Source organism: Ilyonectria robusta (assembly GCF_021365365.1).
Source record: "Ilyonectria robusta strain PMI_751 chromosome Unknown BGZ61scaffold_9, whole genome shotgun sequence".
In the NCBI taxonomy this organism is placed as follows: domain Eukaryota; kingdom Fungi; phylum Ascomycota; class Sordariomycetes; order Hypocreales; family Nectriaceae; genus Ilyonectria; species Ilyonectria robusta.
In genome coordinates, this window is record NW_025764443.1 from 1,277,460 (window position 1) to 1,291,839 (window position 14,380).

Sequence of the window (14,380 nt, forward strand, 5' to 3'; positions counted from 1 at the left end):
GACCCCTGCAATGGCGAAGGGTTGATGATGTTGGGATGCTCTCACGCAAACCGGTTTGGGGAGACCACTTGGGGATCGAGTGCATCATCACCATGTGATGGATCACGCAGATGACCTACCTAGACATCGATTAACGCCTTGTACATTTTGGACACTGCACCAATCCCCAAACTTGCTCACATTCACACTATGAACAGCCCAAAGGATTTCGAAGCGAGATTCACCAATTTCACAGCGGCTCCGGGGTTCCGCTACGAGATCTGACAGAGCGAGTGTTGGATTGCGCATCCTTACTATTTTTGCATCCCAGCCGCCCACCCAAATGTATCAGATCTCCCCTGCAGTCTGTCAACTCTCAACGGTCTAGACAATGCAGCGAGCCGAAAACGACACTTGGGCGATGACGCTGTCAGATCTTGCGCCTTTGCTGGTCGCCCATAATTGATTGATGGGCATCCGTTCATCCATGCCCAAAGGTACATGTCACTCATCCAACCACCAATGGTTTTGAGGGACAGTTGGAGGTCCAAACCCCCCATCAACAGAGCCTTTCCTAGACCGTTCCGACACCCTACTCTGCAGGCGCCACCAAACTCATAGCCCCTATCAGGCAGCTCCTCACTACAACTGTGAGCCGTTTGCGGCCTGTCCACGGAGTTTGGATCTCACCCCAGCCGAAACATGAGAAACAACCCCGTGCTCCGACCGATCTCGACCTGCCCCTCAACCTGGCTCAAATAGCCGCCACCCGCTAGGTTGGAAATTTAGAATCACCGGCGATCTTTCTGATCATTCAACTGCCGCTGCCCAGCTGCCCCATTATGTTAGGAGCGTGGAGGTCCTTGCGCGCCATCTCCGTTTCCGACTCGATCAACAAGCCATCTGTCTTCTTTAGTCATGTGTCTAGACCGTTTTGTAAAGACTGTTGCATTTAAGACCCGGCATCAGGTGATGGAGCTTCCTAGTGTGGATTCACAACGATTATCCCCTGACACACCCTCTCGACGCTATAGGCTGTCGATGAATGCTTGAAGGGGTTATCCTGGTCCTAGATCGCAGAGGGACTGCAGCCGAGATTCGTGTGGAAGCAACCTCCGGCCGGCATGGCCCCCAAGTAAGCATGCCAAAAGCCAGCCGATCGGGTCACGATACTATGACGTGGTCGCCCTTCTTTACGCTCCGGCCGGTTCAGCCCCCAGATCCTACCCGACCCCTGGGGTCACCTGCACCCACATGCAGAATCAGGACTCTACTTCAGAGCAATACCGAGGCGCTCGCCGAGATGCAGATGAGATGCCTCTTAAGCTGACGAATCCTGCTAGGTCTCATCCCGTCCACCGACTAGTTAGGAGGGTTACGCCCGAGGCGATCGGTGAGGATCCCCGGATGGGACTCACTTAGCTCCTTTCGACGCCATAGGAGGCATCGGGGCTGGCTCCGACATCCGATCTGACCTGACCGCCAACGAGTCGTGGGCAAATTTGGTCGCATTTTGGGGCCGACATTGGCGAATTCAGCCTGAAGCAGGCGCTGAACCAGCACAGGCCGCACACGTCTGAATTGTTCAAGGGTGCCGTTATGAAGGCTAGGGTCTGTGAAAGGGCGGAACCCTGGGATCTGGCTGCGGTGGGGCGGCCTCGACAGGACGATCGTCTGATCCCAGGTCGGCGCCCACTAGCAAGATCCTGCCCGTCCCGCGAACACACCACCACCAGGCATGGCGGCTCACACCTCACCTCGCTCGCCTCACCCCCCTCCACATATCCTGGCCTCTCCCAATTCACAATTGTATCGCACAGGTACGTACCGGGTACCAAGGTACGTACATGGATCGGTGGCTGCTGGAGTCTCCCACAAGTGCAGAGTGACCCCGGATGGCCTCGTTCTAGATGCCTCCATAGTCAGTAGCGCCCATCTGGATAATTACCCAGTGTCGGGCGAGCGAGGACGGGCCAGCCCTCCAAACAGCGACGACACCCACCCTCAGTTATGCTGGCTTTGCTGACGTTGGACTCGGTGGGAAGTTGGTATTGGATGAAACCGAGGCCATCCTTCGAGTGGTCTCGATCTCGGGCTTGCAGATGAATCGATCGCGATGATGTAGCTGCCTGTCATGGTCCGGCTCATGCAACAGGGAGGATCCTCCCTCCGGCCAGCCTCACAGCTTCCTGTCTTAGTTAGCCATCCACTTTACCCAGGCATTTTTTTGGCACCTTGCGGTGGGAGCAGGCGATTGAATGAGACAGCACACCCCTCCAAGCCGCAGCGAGTGCAAACTCAGGTGCATCAATCGGGCGGTCGCTGATCGCTGAACCATCGGCAAACCTCGAGCCGTCCATCCCTGATGATCAACTCCATACGGCGGTAATTCCATGCTTCGTCAACGCGAACCCCAGCACGGGAAAGTCGACGGGGGATGCAGAGCAAGCATCCTTGTAGCATGCGATTCTCAAACGGGGAATTGTCGGTCAAGATGCGGGATGCAAGCGCAAGCCACACCACGCCGGTCAATGATTCAGCGGCTTGGATCCGCTTCTTGGCGTCTTCAAGTGGCCTGATGTTGCGGAATGTCATGGCCGGGCGTCTAGACGGCGCATCCTGCTCCTCACATGCCCAACCGAGTCATTTACCCGCACGTCGGCTTGCCTTCGTCTCAGCTGTTCAGCTTCGGGGTGGCAGGAAGACGTTGCGTGAGGCTGAGCGCATACCCATTATAGAGAATATCGCCTCAGCACCAGTTCTCCAGGACAAATATCCCCATCGATCCCCGCTGGAACACATGGGAGGGAGCCAGTGGCAACACTGCCAGAGTTCGCCAGAGGAAAGGCACGCGACAGCGGCCTTGATGCCGGGACTTTGGTTCGTCTATGCATCCAACGGCGGCGGGGGGGCGCAGGCTCTGCCGGTGGACTCTGAAGTGTCACTGCGAAGTTGAGCGCCACGACCCCGAGACGCTGTCGACACCGAGGCCATCTAGCGGCGCACCACGGGCGAGGACGGAGTCATGCCAGCTCATCGAGATCCTGGGGACAAGCACCCGCCAGATTTACCAAAATCAACAAAATGCCGACCGAGTGCCTGAGGCGGATCGAACTCTATCAAAACACTAAAATCAATAGCCGCCTGGTCCATCGATCTAGCTTCGTGACCGAGCATGCGGATCCTGTCCTCGCTCGTGCCAAAATTTCGCATTCATACCCCCAGTTCTGAACCCGTCGTCTCAGCCTTACCACCGAACAGCACCGCTAGGCGTGCGTGCGACATGAAATGCCCTGCTAGCCTCAGGCCGCCCGAGGCGTTGCTTGCCTGTTTGTTGCTTGCTTCTTCTACCACGGCCCCTGAGCGGCGGACGTCCTATCACCCCCGCCGCACTGGCCTGATGCATCGTATGATGTCCTCAAGTCTGGCTAACCAGCCTTCCTGTTTTGGCCGTATTCGAGTCTCCTCTGGTAACCGTCGAGATGCCGGCCGGATCGGAACCGATCTTTGCATGGAGCACCCAAGAGAACGGAGCAAGGGAAGTTGATGGACGAGAGGAGGCTTCAAACCCCAGGTCAGCGAAGCATGGCCCTAAGATGCGGGCATTGTCCTGGCGCTTCGCCCAGGCGATCATCATGGTCGGCATTGAAGCCATTTCCCCGTGTGTGCCAGTCAGCCATCGCATCGCATCTCATCGTATCGCATCTCATCTCGCCAGCATCGTGGCGGGGACCCATCCCGGCGGCTCGTGCTCCCGCTAGGGCGCCCCCTGACTCAAAGGGCCGTAGGCGTCGTTCGCCTCCATCCTCTCATTTACAGACAGGAGTGAAAGCGTCCGCACCATAAGAAGCTCTAGGGGATTAGCCGAGGCATCTCCAGATCGGGCCACGAGGCCACTTCCCCAATAGTGCCATGCCATTGCTCGATCGTGCAGCTGCTAGGCTTTTGGCCCGTGGAGATGATGCTGCCCAGCCTTCGGAGACGCAGATGTGGGCATAAGGTTGTCACGTACGTGAAGTGGTACATCCTTCCAGGCCCAGAGCAATCCACGGGCATGGTTGCGATGGATCCAAAGTCTAATAAGCTCCTGCCCCGAGTCAAGTTGATTGCTCTTCGGCACTTGTCGACGGGCGCTTGTTGGCGAATACTTCCAGAAGCTCCTAGGAGGGTTAATCTAAATGAGACGGTACGTAACCGACATGTTCACTTTGCTTTTTTCTTTCCGCACCCGTATGGTTTCCAAATACCCCGGACGGAGCTGGCCGGGAAATGGGGGATACGGAATTGCGAATTTTCGCCAGCCTCGTAAGGGCTGGCGCACGACTCGCAGTTTGAGGCGTGGTAACTGGCTGGGCCCCCCCTGATGCAGATCCTCAACTCCATGCAGCCCGGACTTATATCAAGTCCGACTATAGTCTGTTGCCAGGTTTGTTTCTAGTTTCGTTTCAGTCCACTTGCCTGCATTCCTTGGTGCTTGCTCACCTTTCTTTTTCACGTACGTTTCGCGTCCAAATCATCCCACCGGAGCCGCCCTAGTGTGGGCTAGAATTGCTTTTTCTCGCCGCCGCGAACTCCTTCCGCATGCTCCCTCTCATTTTGGCTTTCTGGGAGGATTCCGACCCGGTCGAAATATCCCCGGCGCTTTCGATCTCGGCTATGAAGAGGGCGGCGCCCCTGTCGTCATGGGTGGGGAATTGGGTATGGGGGATCCTCGATGGGTGTCTGGTTAATCGCTCACCAGGCACTATTTGGGTGTGCATGTCCATACGACAGGGGGGTAGAGAGGCGCTACTATGCAAAAGGATCCCATTTCTCACCACAAGACGTACGGAGGGTCCCATCCTACTTCGCAGTCTGCATGCCAAGGGCATAATTGCTTTGTCCTCTGACATTTACCAGGGGGGGTTGACCAACAAGCAAACAAAATCGGGGTGGAAAGGTGAACTATCGCATTCTAACGGACGATGGCAAATGGAAATGGCATCATGGCCGTGGTTGTCTCTCCTATGAGACCCGACCCCGGGGGGCCGGGGGCGGAGGGGCTTGGCTAGACAACCAATCACACATGGCGGAGTAGGCTCCGGTGGAGGCTTCGGAGGATGAGACCAGCCGTAGCAAGCTCGTCATTCTCCGGGACACTTCCTCTGCCGAGATGCTGGTGCTGGAGTTAGTTGGTGTTAGCTGCTGTGGTGTTGGTGTTTGTGCTGGCGCGGCCCGCGGCGGACTGTGTTCTAATCCCCTTTGAGACCCAGTCCATGGCGCCGGACACTGGATCGCGGATCGGTACTTCGGGTTTCGTACTGGCATCAGGCCCAGGACCCTGGATTTGTTGTTGGTGTCTCTTTTGGTGCTTGTCGATCCCCCGGTCTGGACCTCCACGCCTCTGTTCCCGCTCAGGCCGCAGCACATTGAACCAGAGAGTATTGGTTCTAAGGCCGCACTACTCCGTACCCGCCATCGGGTTATCTACCTTCTAGCTGCGTGCATAGCGCAGCGGCCGTGCTTGAAGCGAGATGCGGCAACACGGAGATGCCGACAATCGGGGAAAGGTGCTGTCAGTAGTGGTGCTTGGTATCAACGGATGGGAATGCGGAGATAAGTTTAAGACATGCCGGGGCTCGAATGCAGACCCATGGAGGAAGGAAACTCTGGTGTGTTTGGGTATCGGTTTGAGAGGCTCCAAGTTAAGCGCAAGAGATTAAGGCAAGCCACCAGATGGCGGTGCAGCTAACATAGTATGTGCAGCTATTGGGATCCCGCTCCGAAGCGAAAGAGTAAGATCGACGAAGGGCCGCTGTCCACCTCCCCGAAGAGGTCTTGAGTCAGCCACCATCCGAGACAACGAGGCTTGGCCATTCGCTACTACGTAGTCAGTTACCGTCGGCGACAAGAGACGAGATGGCGTGGGATGGAGTGGAATGAATCAGTCGGGAGCAAAAAATGCTTGTCAGGTGGGCCAGATCCATCCCCGCAAGGGGCACATCAACAAGCCGGCGAAATCAGATGCGGATGAGATGCGAATGCGATGCCGGGCTCCTAGACAGGAGTTCCTTGTCGCACGTCATTCCCGTCCCCCCCACACAGCATTTCCATCGACAACTAGGCTAATTATCACCAGCATGTTGACATACTGCGTATGTAGCACCTAGTAACATCTCTCTCTGGAGCGCTAGACGCGCCCGTCGGCCGCCTGAGCTTGCGGCGCCGCCTCCGTGTCTCTTCTGGATGATCAAGAATCGACAGCAGGTTAGCCAGAAGCGGTGAGCGTACTGGGAAGCAAAACCCTGGTTGCTCAATGGCACGCAATCCGGACGAGGCGTCAATGGAGAGAGGTACCGAACTGACTTGGGTATGCGAGATTGTCACGGAGATTGTCACCAAAGCACTGCCCAGACTAGCGGTGCGTGTTAGTCTGGGTTGTGTTGGTCCAAGTGTTGGTCCAGGTCGGGCGGTGTTAGTGATCGGCGGGGAAGCGGATGTTGGGCTGCATAGTTTCAGGATCCCATGGTAAGTTGGTTAGGCACGTCAGGGGTTAATTGGCTGCTTTTGCTTGGATGTGTTGGTGGTGATGGTGTTGGTGATGGTGTTGGTGATGGTGTTGGTGATGGTGTTGGTGATGGTGTTGGTGATGGTCATGTTTGTTGCTTGCTTGGTTGCTTGCCCAGTCTCCGCCGCAGTTAAGCCCGTGTGCAGGTGCAGGGTAGGTGGTGCACCATCGACATCTCAACCCAGAACAACACTCTTGCGCGATACTCTGAGGAGTGCAGATAAATCCGGCACCTTTGATTGTGAATATAATATATCAATTGAATTTAGTACAATGTCCTTGCCTTACAGCCAAAGGAGAGTTCGTGATGAGCTTGTTGATGTTGTTGTTCGTATTCACAACACCAATCCCATGTCGACTCCTCTTGACACAGTTCCACGACAAAAGCACTCACCGAATCAGATAAAGATAACTCTGAATTCGTATGTTCTACAGGATATCCACCAATATGACTCGGGCCTCATCCCCGAAAATTCTCGCGTCCTCTCCAATTTTCACGCAGAAAGTCTTGGGGATGGGCATACTCACACAGTATCCCTCCATGAGTTTGCTCCAGCTGGTTCCAGAGTTTCAACTCCAAGCTGAGTGTTTCTTCACATAAAGTTAGAGCATCGACCAAAAGCCACACCAAGCAAACTCGAAATGATATATTCTTCAACCTGTTGCGTGAGCTTGGGTGTCCACTAGGTCTTGTGCATCATGCCTGACCTGGATGTCTCGATAATAGGTTTTTATCGATCAAGCGAATAAAATAGATTGATGGAAATAAACCAAACCAATGGCTCTATAAAATGCCGCTGGGTGTCCTCACCTGGAAGACGATCAGTAGACGAGGTTGCACGCCATGGATTATTGTCGAGCTTGGGAGAGACTGTGGGCTTAACAGGATTGCGACGACCAGGACCTCTATTACTAGAGCTAATCAAAGCACACTCCTGCCTCAAGAAAACCGCCCCCGAGATTAACTGTAGCAATCCCCAGCACTGTCTCCGTGACAGTTAACCCTCATATCCGTTGGAAGAACGTGAGGCTCTAGTACTCGCCCATATTGAGGTATACGGGCCGAGACAGGTTCGCCCAGGTGTCGTTAGTCTCCTGATCCTTGAACCGAACCAGTATTTAGTATTGGGGAGTTGGTGAGCTGAGACAGAGGCCGTATCGTAAGGGATACCGAGGGCGTCATGTTATGCGGTGTTCAGTTGGGGATTGCCATGTTGGAACTGGAGGTTTCGTTTCGAGGAACAAGAATGTATCTCCAACGACGAAGACTGGATGAAAAGAACCACTGTGTCTAGTAATAGATACAATCTAAGTACTATACCGTCCCTGTCGGCCACAGTCATAAACATCAAATCGTTGCAGTCTGTAACGTCACTAGAGATTCGCCAACAGCCCCAGAGGCGCTGGCCGGATTTCACCCATCACATCACTAGGAACCCTGCTAGCTTTGAACACTGGGATGGTGTGTCAATGCAGTACATGGTGATGATGAACACATCCTACCCCTTTATCATTCGGCTACCTACCTAACCTGGGCAGTAGCCGCAGGTTTCTATCAAGTTTCAAAGGAGTTTGTCGCCCAAAACGCCACTGAGAACCATGCCCCATGCCCATCCTCTTGCTGCTGCAAATATCGAAAGATCAAACGCACTTACTCACTCACAATTCCTCTAACTTGGTCATTCCTGACCTCTTATGCCATACGCCCATCTGTCTCCGCCGATGTGGCCTTCTCCCCTGCATCTGGGTTGAGGTAATCTGCGCCCTCGGCGGCCTCGTACTCGCCAATGAGGTCCCCAACGACCTGCCGCGCCTCGTCGAACTCGTCGAGATTCTCCGAAAACGGGGCGGTTTTCTTGTAACTCTCCATGAAGGCGTTGCGCTTGCGCATGCCGTCGTACTGTCTTACGATTCTCTTGAAGAGCTACATGTGGGGAAACCGTCGTTAGTCTACAGATGATGAGGTTCAGGAACATGGGGACGTACCGTCGCAATGCTGGTGTGGTTGGCCAGCATCAAACCGCTCACACGATGGCTCATGGGGATGTAGGGACTTCGTTTCGTCAAGGCGACCTGAATACTGGCAGGGCCCCAGGGGATGAAGGTGGCGAGGCGACGCTCACGGATACGGAGCAGACTCTTGTGGACATCGGTAGGATCGACTTCACCCTGGATGACGTTGAGGATGGAGATATAGCAGCTCTTCTTCCCAGGAACCGTCGACACCATGCGGTTCTTGGGCTGGAGCAACCGTCGCATAACGTCTAGCACCGTCGTCTTGCGCACCGTCTTGGCTTGCTCGACCTGGTCGCCGGTGAATGGAGTGTAGGCTGTCATGAGGAAGTGGCACCTTGGGGTCGGGATTAGAGAGGCCAGGATGCTGACGAGATCGTTGTGCATGTAGCCAGGGTATCGTAGAGTGGTGGTGCTCGCCGACATGACGGTGGCGACCTATGGGTTGGAGTTGAATTAGTATCAACTTCGCTTATCGGGTGTGGGTGCTATTGACGTACCAGCTGGTTCGTCTGTTGGAACGAAGGTTCCTGAACATGGAGTCGGTCAGCAGCAATGTGAGAGAGGGCGCCATTGTCGAGGACGACGACGGAGTCAGCGTTCTGGGTTAGTCGGCGCATGGAAAGAATGCTGTTGTAGGGGTGGACGACGACGTCGCCGGCGCTGGTGGTGTCGGGGAAGACTGAGTACGTCTGGATAATCTTCTTGGGGAAGCGGTCGTTGAGTTTCTCGAGGAGGAACGAACCCAGACCGGAACCGGTTCCGCCGGCGATGGAGTGCAGCATCATGAATCCCTTTGTCACGCTGTTAGGAGCCGCAATGCGTGGTTGTACACCGAGCGCCTACCTCGAGGGAGTCGCTCCCGTCGGCCTCTCGGTCAATCATCTCCATAATGTCCTCGCATACGGCCTCGCCGCTCTGGTATCCGTCACCCCAGTTGTTCGCAGCACCCATGCCATTCTTGCCGACGTAGAAGTTCTCGGGGTTGTAGATGTTCTTGTAGGGGCCGGTCTGGATGCCGTTGAGGACCTGTCCGAGCTGTCTTTAGCACATGCCTCCCAGCTGCCAACAGCCGCATCACGTCGTCATCGTCGTCAGCAATACGCACCCTGGGCTCCAGGTCGATCAGGATCGCGCGGGGGATGTATCGGGTGTCGTCGCTCTGGTAGTAGAAGACGTCCTTGCGGTCACCGCCCTCGGTCGCAAAGTCCTCGAGGTTGCCATCCTGGCTGATGCCGTGTTCCTGGCAGAGCTGCTGCCAGAACTGGCTTCCGACTGTGACGCGAGAGCCGGAGTTAGCAGTCTCGACTTGGGTTGTGGGTGGGAAGCTATCGGCGGTATGTGGTGCGAGGTGGGGGAGGGGGACTAACTGCTGTTGCCGCACTGCCCGGCCTGGATGGTGATGATTTCCCTGAGAAAGAGCGCAGAGAGGTGAGCAAATGACAGGGTAGGAGAGAGAGAGACAGAGAGAGAGGCTCGCAAAGGGGTGACGGTACCTGGGCATCTTGATCGGCTTGGTGTTGTGCGTGCTGATGCAAGTGCAAGATGGGAGCTTGAGCTGTGCGGGTATGGCCCAGTGCATTGGCTCTTGGTGCTTGACGCGACGCGCTGTTGCTTCCGCCCCCGCGTTGCACTTTAACATTTTTTTTTTGGGCACAACCACCAAGTTACTCCAAACTCAGCGTCGAATGAATAGAAGACAATCTTCACTCTCCCTCAACTGGTTTTGCACAAGTGCATTGCAATCGCGCCCCAGAGTCACGCGGAATACATGGAATTTAACCAAAAATGCTTATGGGGACTTGAGTCCTTCTTCGTGAATGTTACTTCCAACACAGCCCGTCTCCATCTCCGTCTCCTCTCTTTTCATCTTACACACCACCAAAACACCACTCGACATACATGTACTCTCGGCCACATACGGCCAGGTCTCTCCGCCTTTCGTTTTGTTCCAACAGCTATTTTTCATTCCTTAGAATAGACAATCTCGGCTGGCTCAAGTCCTTCCAATAAACTTGCTTGACACACCCAGAAAATAAAGTGCCAAAAAACACCAACAATACCAAAAAGGCTCAATGCTCTGCAACGCCCGCAATGCTCCCTATTCCTTCCTTACCTGTCTATATCAGCATCCCGCCGATGCATCTAATATACTTGATTTGTCCTCCACATTACTTCTTGTTCAGCGTCTTGTGCTTTTCAAGTGCCTCTGCCAACTCCTTTGCCAGGTCCTTCGTCTTGACCTGGATCATCCACGTCTCCAGACCATCTCCCTTCTCGTTCGAAGTTGTCATCCTGACATACTTCTCGTCTGCCTTGTACGACATGTCCGGCAGAACAGTTCGGTTCATGGCCACATTGCCGCGGGGCTCTGCCCGCATAAGGAGTCGCACCGCATTTGTCTCCTTGTGCTTCAACAGCCGGAGCGGACCCACGCCTTGAGTCGACCACGGGCTCTTCGACTTGGGCTTGTCGTCTGATTTCTCTGCAGCCGAGACAAACTTCAACACCTTGGCCCGCACATCGTGTAGGACCTCTTCATCCGCCTCCAGCCCCTCCGTCAAGTTGATCTGCTCGTGCTTTTCCCCATCCTCGTCGTTACCGCCGGCAGCTCCCTGGGTTGGCGCAGATGGTTCCGGGGTCCCTCCAGCGGGTGTCGTAGCCAGGCTGGAGCCTCCTCCAAGACTGAATGGTGTGTCTACGACCGTCGCTTTAGCGGGAGGATTTTCCGGCGCGGAAAAGGAGACTTACTTGTCCCGGTGGTAGACGCCCCACCAGCCGGCGGCTGGAGGTTGCCGAAGGCAGCTGCTGGCTGGTTGGATCCAAACATGCCGCCAGAAGTTGCAGGTTGAGCGGGGGCTCCGGTGAAGTTGAACCCTGGGGCACTTCCGGCAGAAGCACCGCCGAACAGAGACGGGGCGGCGTTGGCCTGGCTCGCTTCAAAGGTAGGGGGCGGCGCACTGGTGCTGCCGCTTCCAAACTGGAACGTGCTAGAGGCAGAACCGGTGGTCGACGGAGCCGCGTTTCCGCTAAAGTTGAATATGCCTCCTGAGGCCGGGGTCGAGGACGAGGTCGAGCCAAATGTAGGGGCAGCCCCACTGCTTCCAGCGAAGGGGTTGTTGATTCCGGACCCGGAAGTTCCAAAGCTGAATCCAGAGTTCGAAGAGGAGCCCGCACCGAAGCTTGGGGTAGTGGTGTTGGCACCGTTGGCTGGGGTTGAAGAAGCACCGCTAAAAATAGGAGCAGGAGCGGGAGTAGTTGATGCAGCGCTGAAGCTGAAGATGGGAGCAGCCGGAGCCGCAGCAGCGTCTCCGCCGGTGAACGACCTCTTTGCGGGAGAGGGACCATCCTGCTTCATGGGGCTTCCGTCAAAGTTAGGAGCAGACGATGTCGGTGACTTGGGTACGCTAAAGAGGGGCTTGGATGCAAGCTCCGAGGCTCCGTTAGGCTTACTGGCACCGGCTGCAAAGCTGAAAGCGGGAGCAGCCGCAGGAGCAGAGGCATCGCTGGAGCTAGGAGCACCGAACAAGGGCTTGGTCGCAGGGGTTGTGGAAACGGCTGCAAACATGTTGCCCGGGGTTGTGGTTGCGGCGCTGGCCGGCTTAGCTCCAAACAGAGAGCTCGTGGCCGCGGCATCAGTGCTGGCCGAGCTCGTGCTGGGAGCATTAAACAAGGAGGTAGCATTGGCAGCCCCGACGGGCTTCGTTCCGAATAGGGTCGAGGACTGCAGGTCAGGGGCCGCAGGGGTAGAGGCGGGCTCTGCCGGTTTGCTGACGGAGCCGAACATGTTGGACGTAGAAGGTGTCGCGGGCTTGTCATCGGACTTGGGAGCTCCAAACAAGCTGGGGGTAGGCTTGACAGGCTCGGCGGCCTTGAAAGTCTCCGTTGCCGGCTTCTGCTGGAAGAGGGAAGTTCCCAAGCTGGGTTGCATGGTGGGGGTCTTGGTCTCGAACAGAGATTTCTTAGGAGCCTCGTCATTTTCCTTATCAGATTCGCCTCCAGACTTGTCTTTGTGTTCGGCGGCAGGCTCCGAGGATTCCTTATCGGCAGGCTTGGATGTTCCAAAGAAGTTGGAGGTGGCAGTGGCCTTGGAACCAAAAATGGAACTGGACGGCGCGGTTGTGGTGTTGCCGAACAGTGTATTAGGCTGGCTTGCAGAGGCTGTCGGCGCGAACTTGATAGGGGTAGTATTGGGGTTCCACGTCTGGTCAGCAGGCTTGGATGCAGTCTTCTCAGACGTTGCTGCTTCAGGCTTGTCCTCCAATCGCACTGGTTGACCGTCATGACTCTTGCTTACACGATCAAACAGACTTCGACCAGGTGTGCTTTCTCTTGTTCCAGGGGCACTGAACTCGCCAGCTGCAGGAGCGCTGGTTGGAGCAGGCTTGGTGCCAAAGAGGCCAGAGCCGATTTGAGAGGCCGTGTCGGCGCCACTAGCAGCTGCGCTTGGCTCATCGCTTTGCCCAGTTTCCTGACTGGCCTCGGCATCAGAGTCACTCTCGCTCTCTGCATCGGCGTCCATTCCACTGTTCTTGGCAGAGCTCGCATCGGAGAGGTATCCGAAAATGTTGCCACCCTGAGCATTGCCAGGCTTCAGGTTTTGGAAGACGGAACGGGCCAAGCTGGCGCTGCCGCCGTTGGTCTTGTTCGATCCGAAGGGGTTTGGCTTGGCAGCCAGGCTGTCGCCCGCCGGCTTGGGTGTAGCCTTCACAGGGGAACCAGCTGGAGTAGACGACTTGTTCGCAATCTTCTCCAAGAGAGCCTTCGCGGCCGAGGGAGTAGACTTTTGCATCTTGGAAGGCTGGCTCTCAGCCTCTCCGCTAAGAGATGCCTTTCTCTTATTCTTGTTGTTGAGAGCTGGTGTGGCAACAGGTGCTGACTGCTCCTGCTCCTCCTCGTCTCTGTCCGCAGCTCGTCGCTTGTTCTTGTTGGTAGCGGCCAGGTCTGTGTCCTTAGAGAGGTCATCGTCGGCCTTGCGCTTCTTTGAGGCTGTGGCCTTGGTGGGAGTTGGTTCGACATCCTCCTCCTCAGGCTCAGGCAGACCGTGCTCTCGTCGCCACCTCTTCAAGATATCCTTCGACGGCTTGACATTCTGGAATTCGTATAGACCGTATCGCAGAAGAATGATGCTTCGGCTCTTCTCAAACTCCTTGGCGAAGTTGACAACATTCATCTTCCAATCTTTCTTTGAGAAAATCTCGTTGGCCGCGTACTTGAGGCGTCGGAGATCGAGGATGCAGAAGAACTGTCGTCGCTGCTCGTCGTCGAAGTCAGGAGGGCAGAGGTGCGCGAGGAACTGGTCGGCGTAGATGGAACCCTTGGAGTTCCAATCCTTGGGGATCTTCCTGGTCAGAGCCTCGCCAGATAGCTCGGGATCAGGATCTTCAATTCGCATGGGGAACAATTCTTTAGACGTAGCCTTGGCGGCCATTCCTCGAGGAGTGGCCTGGGCAGTAGATTCTCGGAACATGCGGTTCGGTTCGGGGGTGGCACCAGGGGCGAAGACTTTCTTCATGGTGCTCTGAGGCAGACTCGGGGAGAAGGGAGCGACGGGGGGACTGTCGCTGATGGTGGACGCCCTAAAGATGTTGCGAGCAGTAGCAATCGAGTTCTTGTTGAGGCTGCTCGATGGAACTTCATCGCGGGTCATCAAAAGCTTCCGCGATGGGGCACTCTGAGGAGTGCCCAGGCGCTTGCTTGCGAAAGGCGACGAAACGTAGGCGCGCTTCGCGAAGGGCAGAGGGGGACGCGGACGGGGCGTGCTCCTGTTCGACTCAGCGAGCTCGCCGTCGCCGGGGATGGAAAAGGTGACCATATTGAGCGGTGGTCGATGGTAGGGGT

General features: G+C 55.8%; 2 protein-coding genes across 2 annotated transcripts; one reads left to right on the plus strand and one right to left on the minus strand.

Annotated features, from left to right (window-relative positions):
* Positions 1–2,097: 2,097 nt before the first annotated feature.
* BGZ61DRAFT_577413 (uncharacterized protein) lies at positions 2,098–3,045 on the plus strand. The gene has a single exon (XM_046256247.1). It carries the CDS (start codon positions 2,417–2,419, stop codon positions 2,933–2,935), a length of 519 nt encoding a protein of 172 aa, XP_046104937.1. The 5' UTR covers positions 2,098–2,416; the 3' UTR covers positions 2,936–3,045.
* Positions 3,046–8,219: 5,174 nt separating this feature from the next.
* Positions 8,220–14,354, minus strand: BGZ61DRAFT_493845 (uncharacterized protein; the record flags this gene model as incomplete). Its single annotated transcript, XM_046250702.1, has 20 exons — positions 8,220–8,450; positions 8,513–8,977; positions 9,040–9,333; positions 9,386–9,568; positions 9,648–9,814; positions 9,910–10,043; positions 10,715–11,237; positions 11,291–11,424; positions 11,455–11,637; positions 11,671–11,848; positions 11,885–11,901; positions 11,938–12,051; positions 12,106–12,140; positions 12,237–12,263; positions 12,315–12,459; positions 12,493–12,645; positions 12,676–12,808; positions 12,839–12,979; positions 13,016–13,115; positions 13,149–14,354. 20 exons carry the CDS (start codon positions 14,352–14,354, stop codon positions 8,220–8,222), a joined length of 4,563 nt encoding a protein of 1,520 aa, XP_046104938.1.
* Positions 14,355–14,380: the final 26 nt, after the last annotated feature.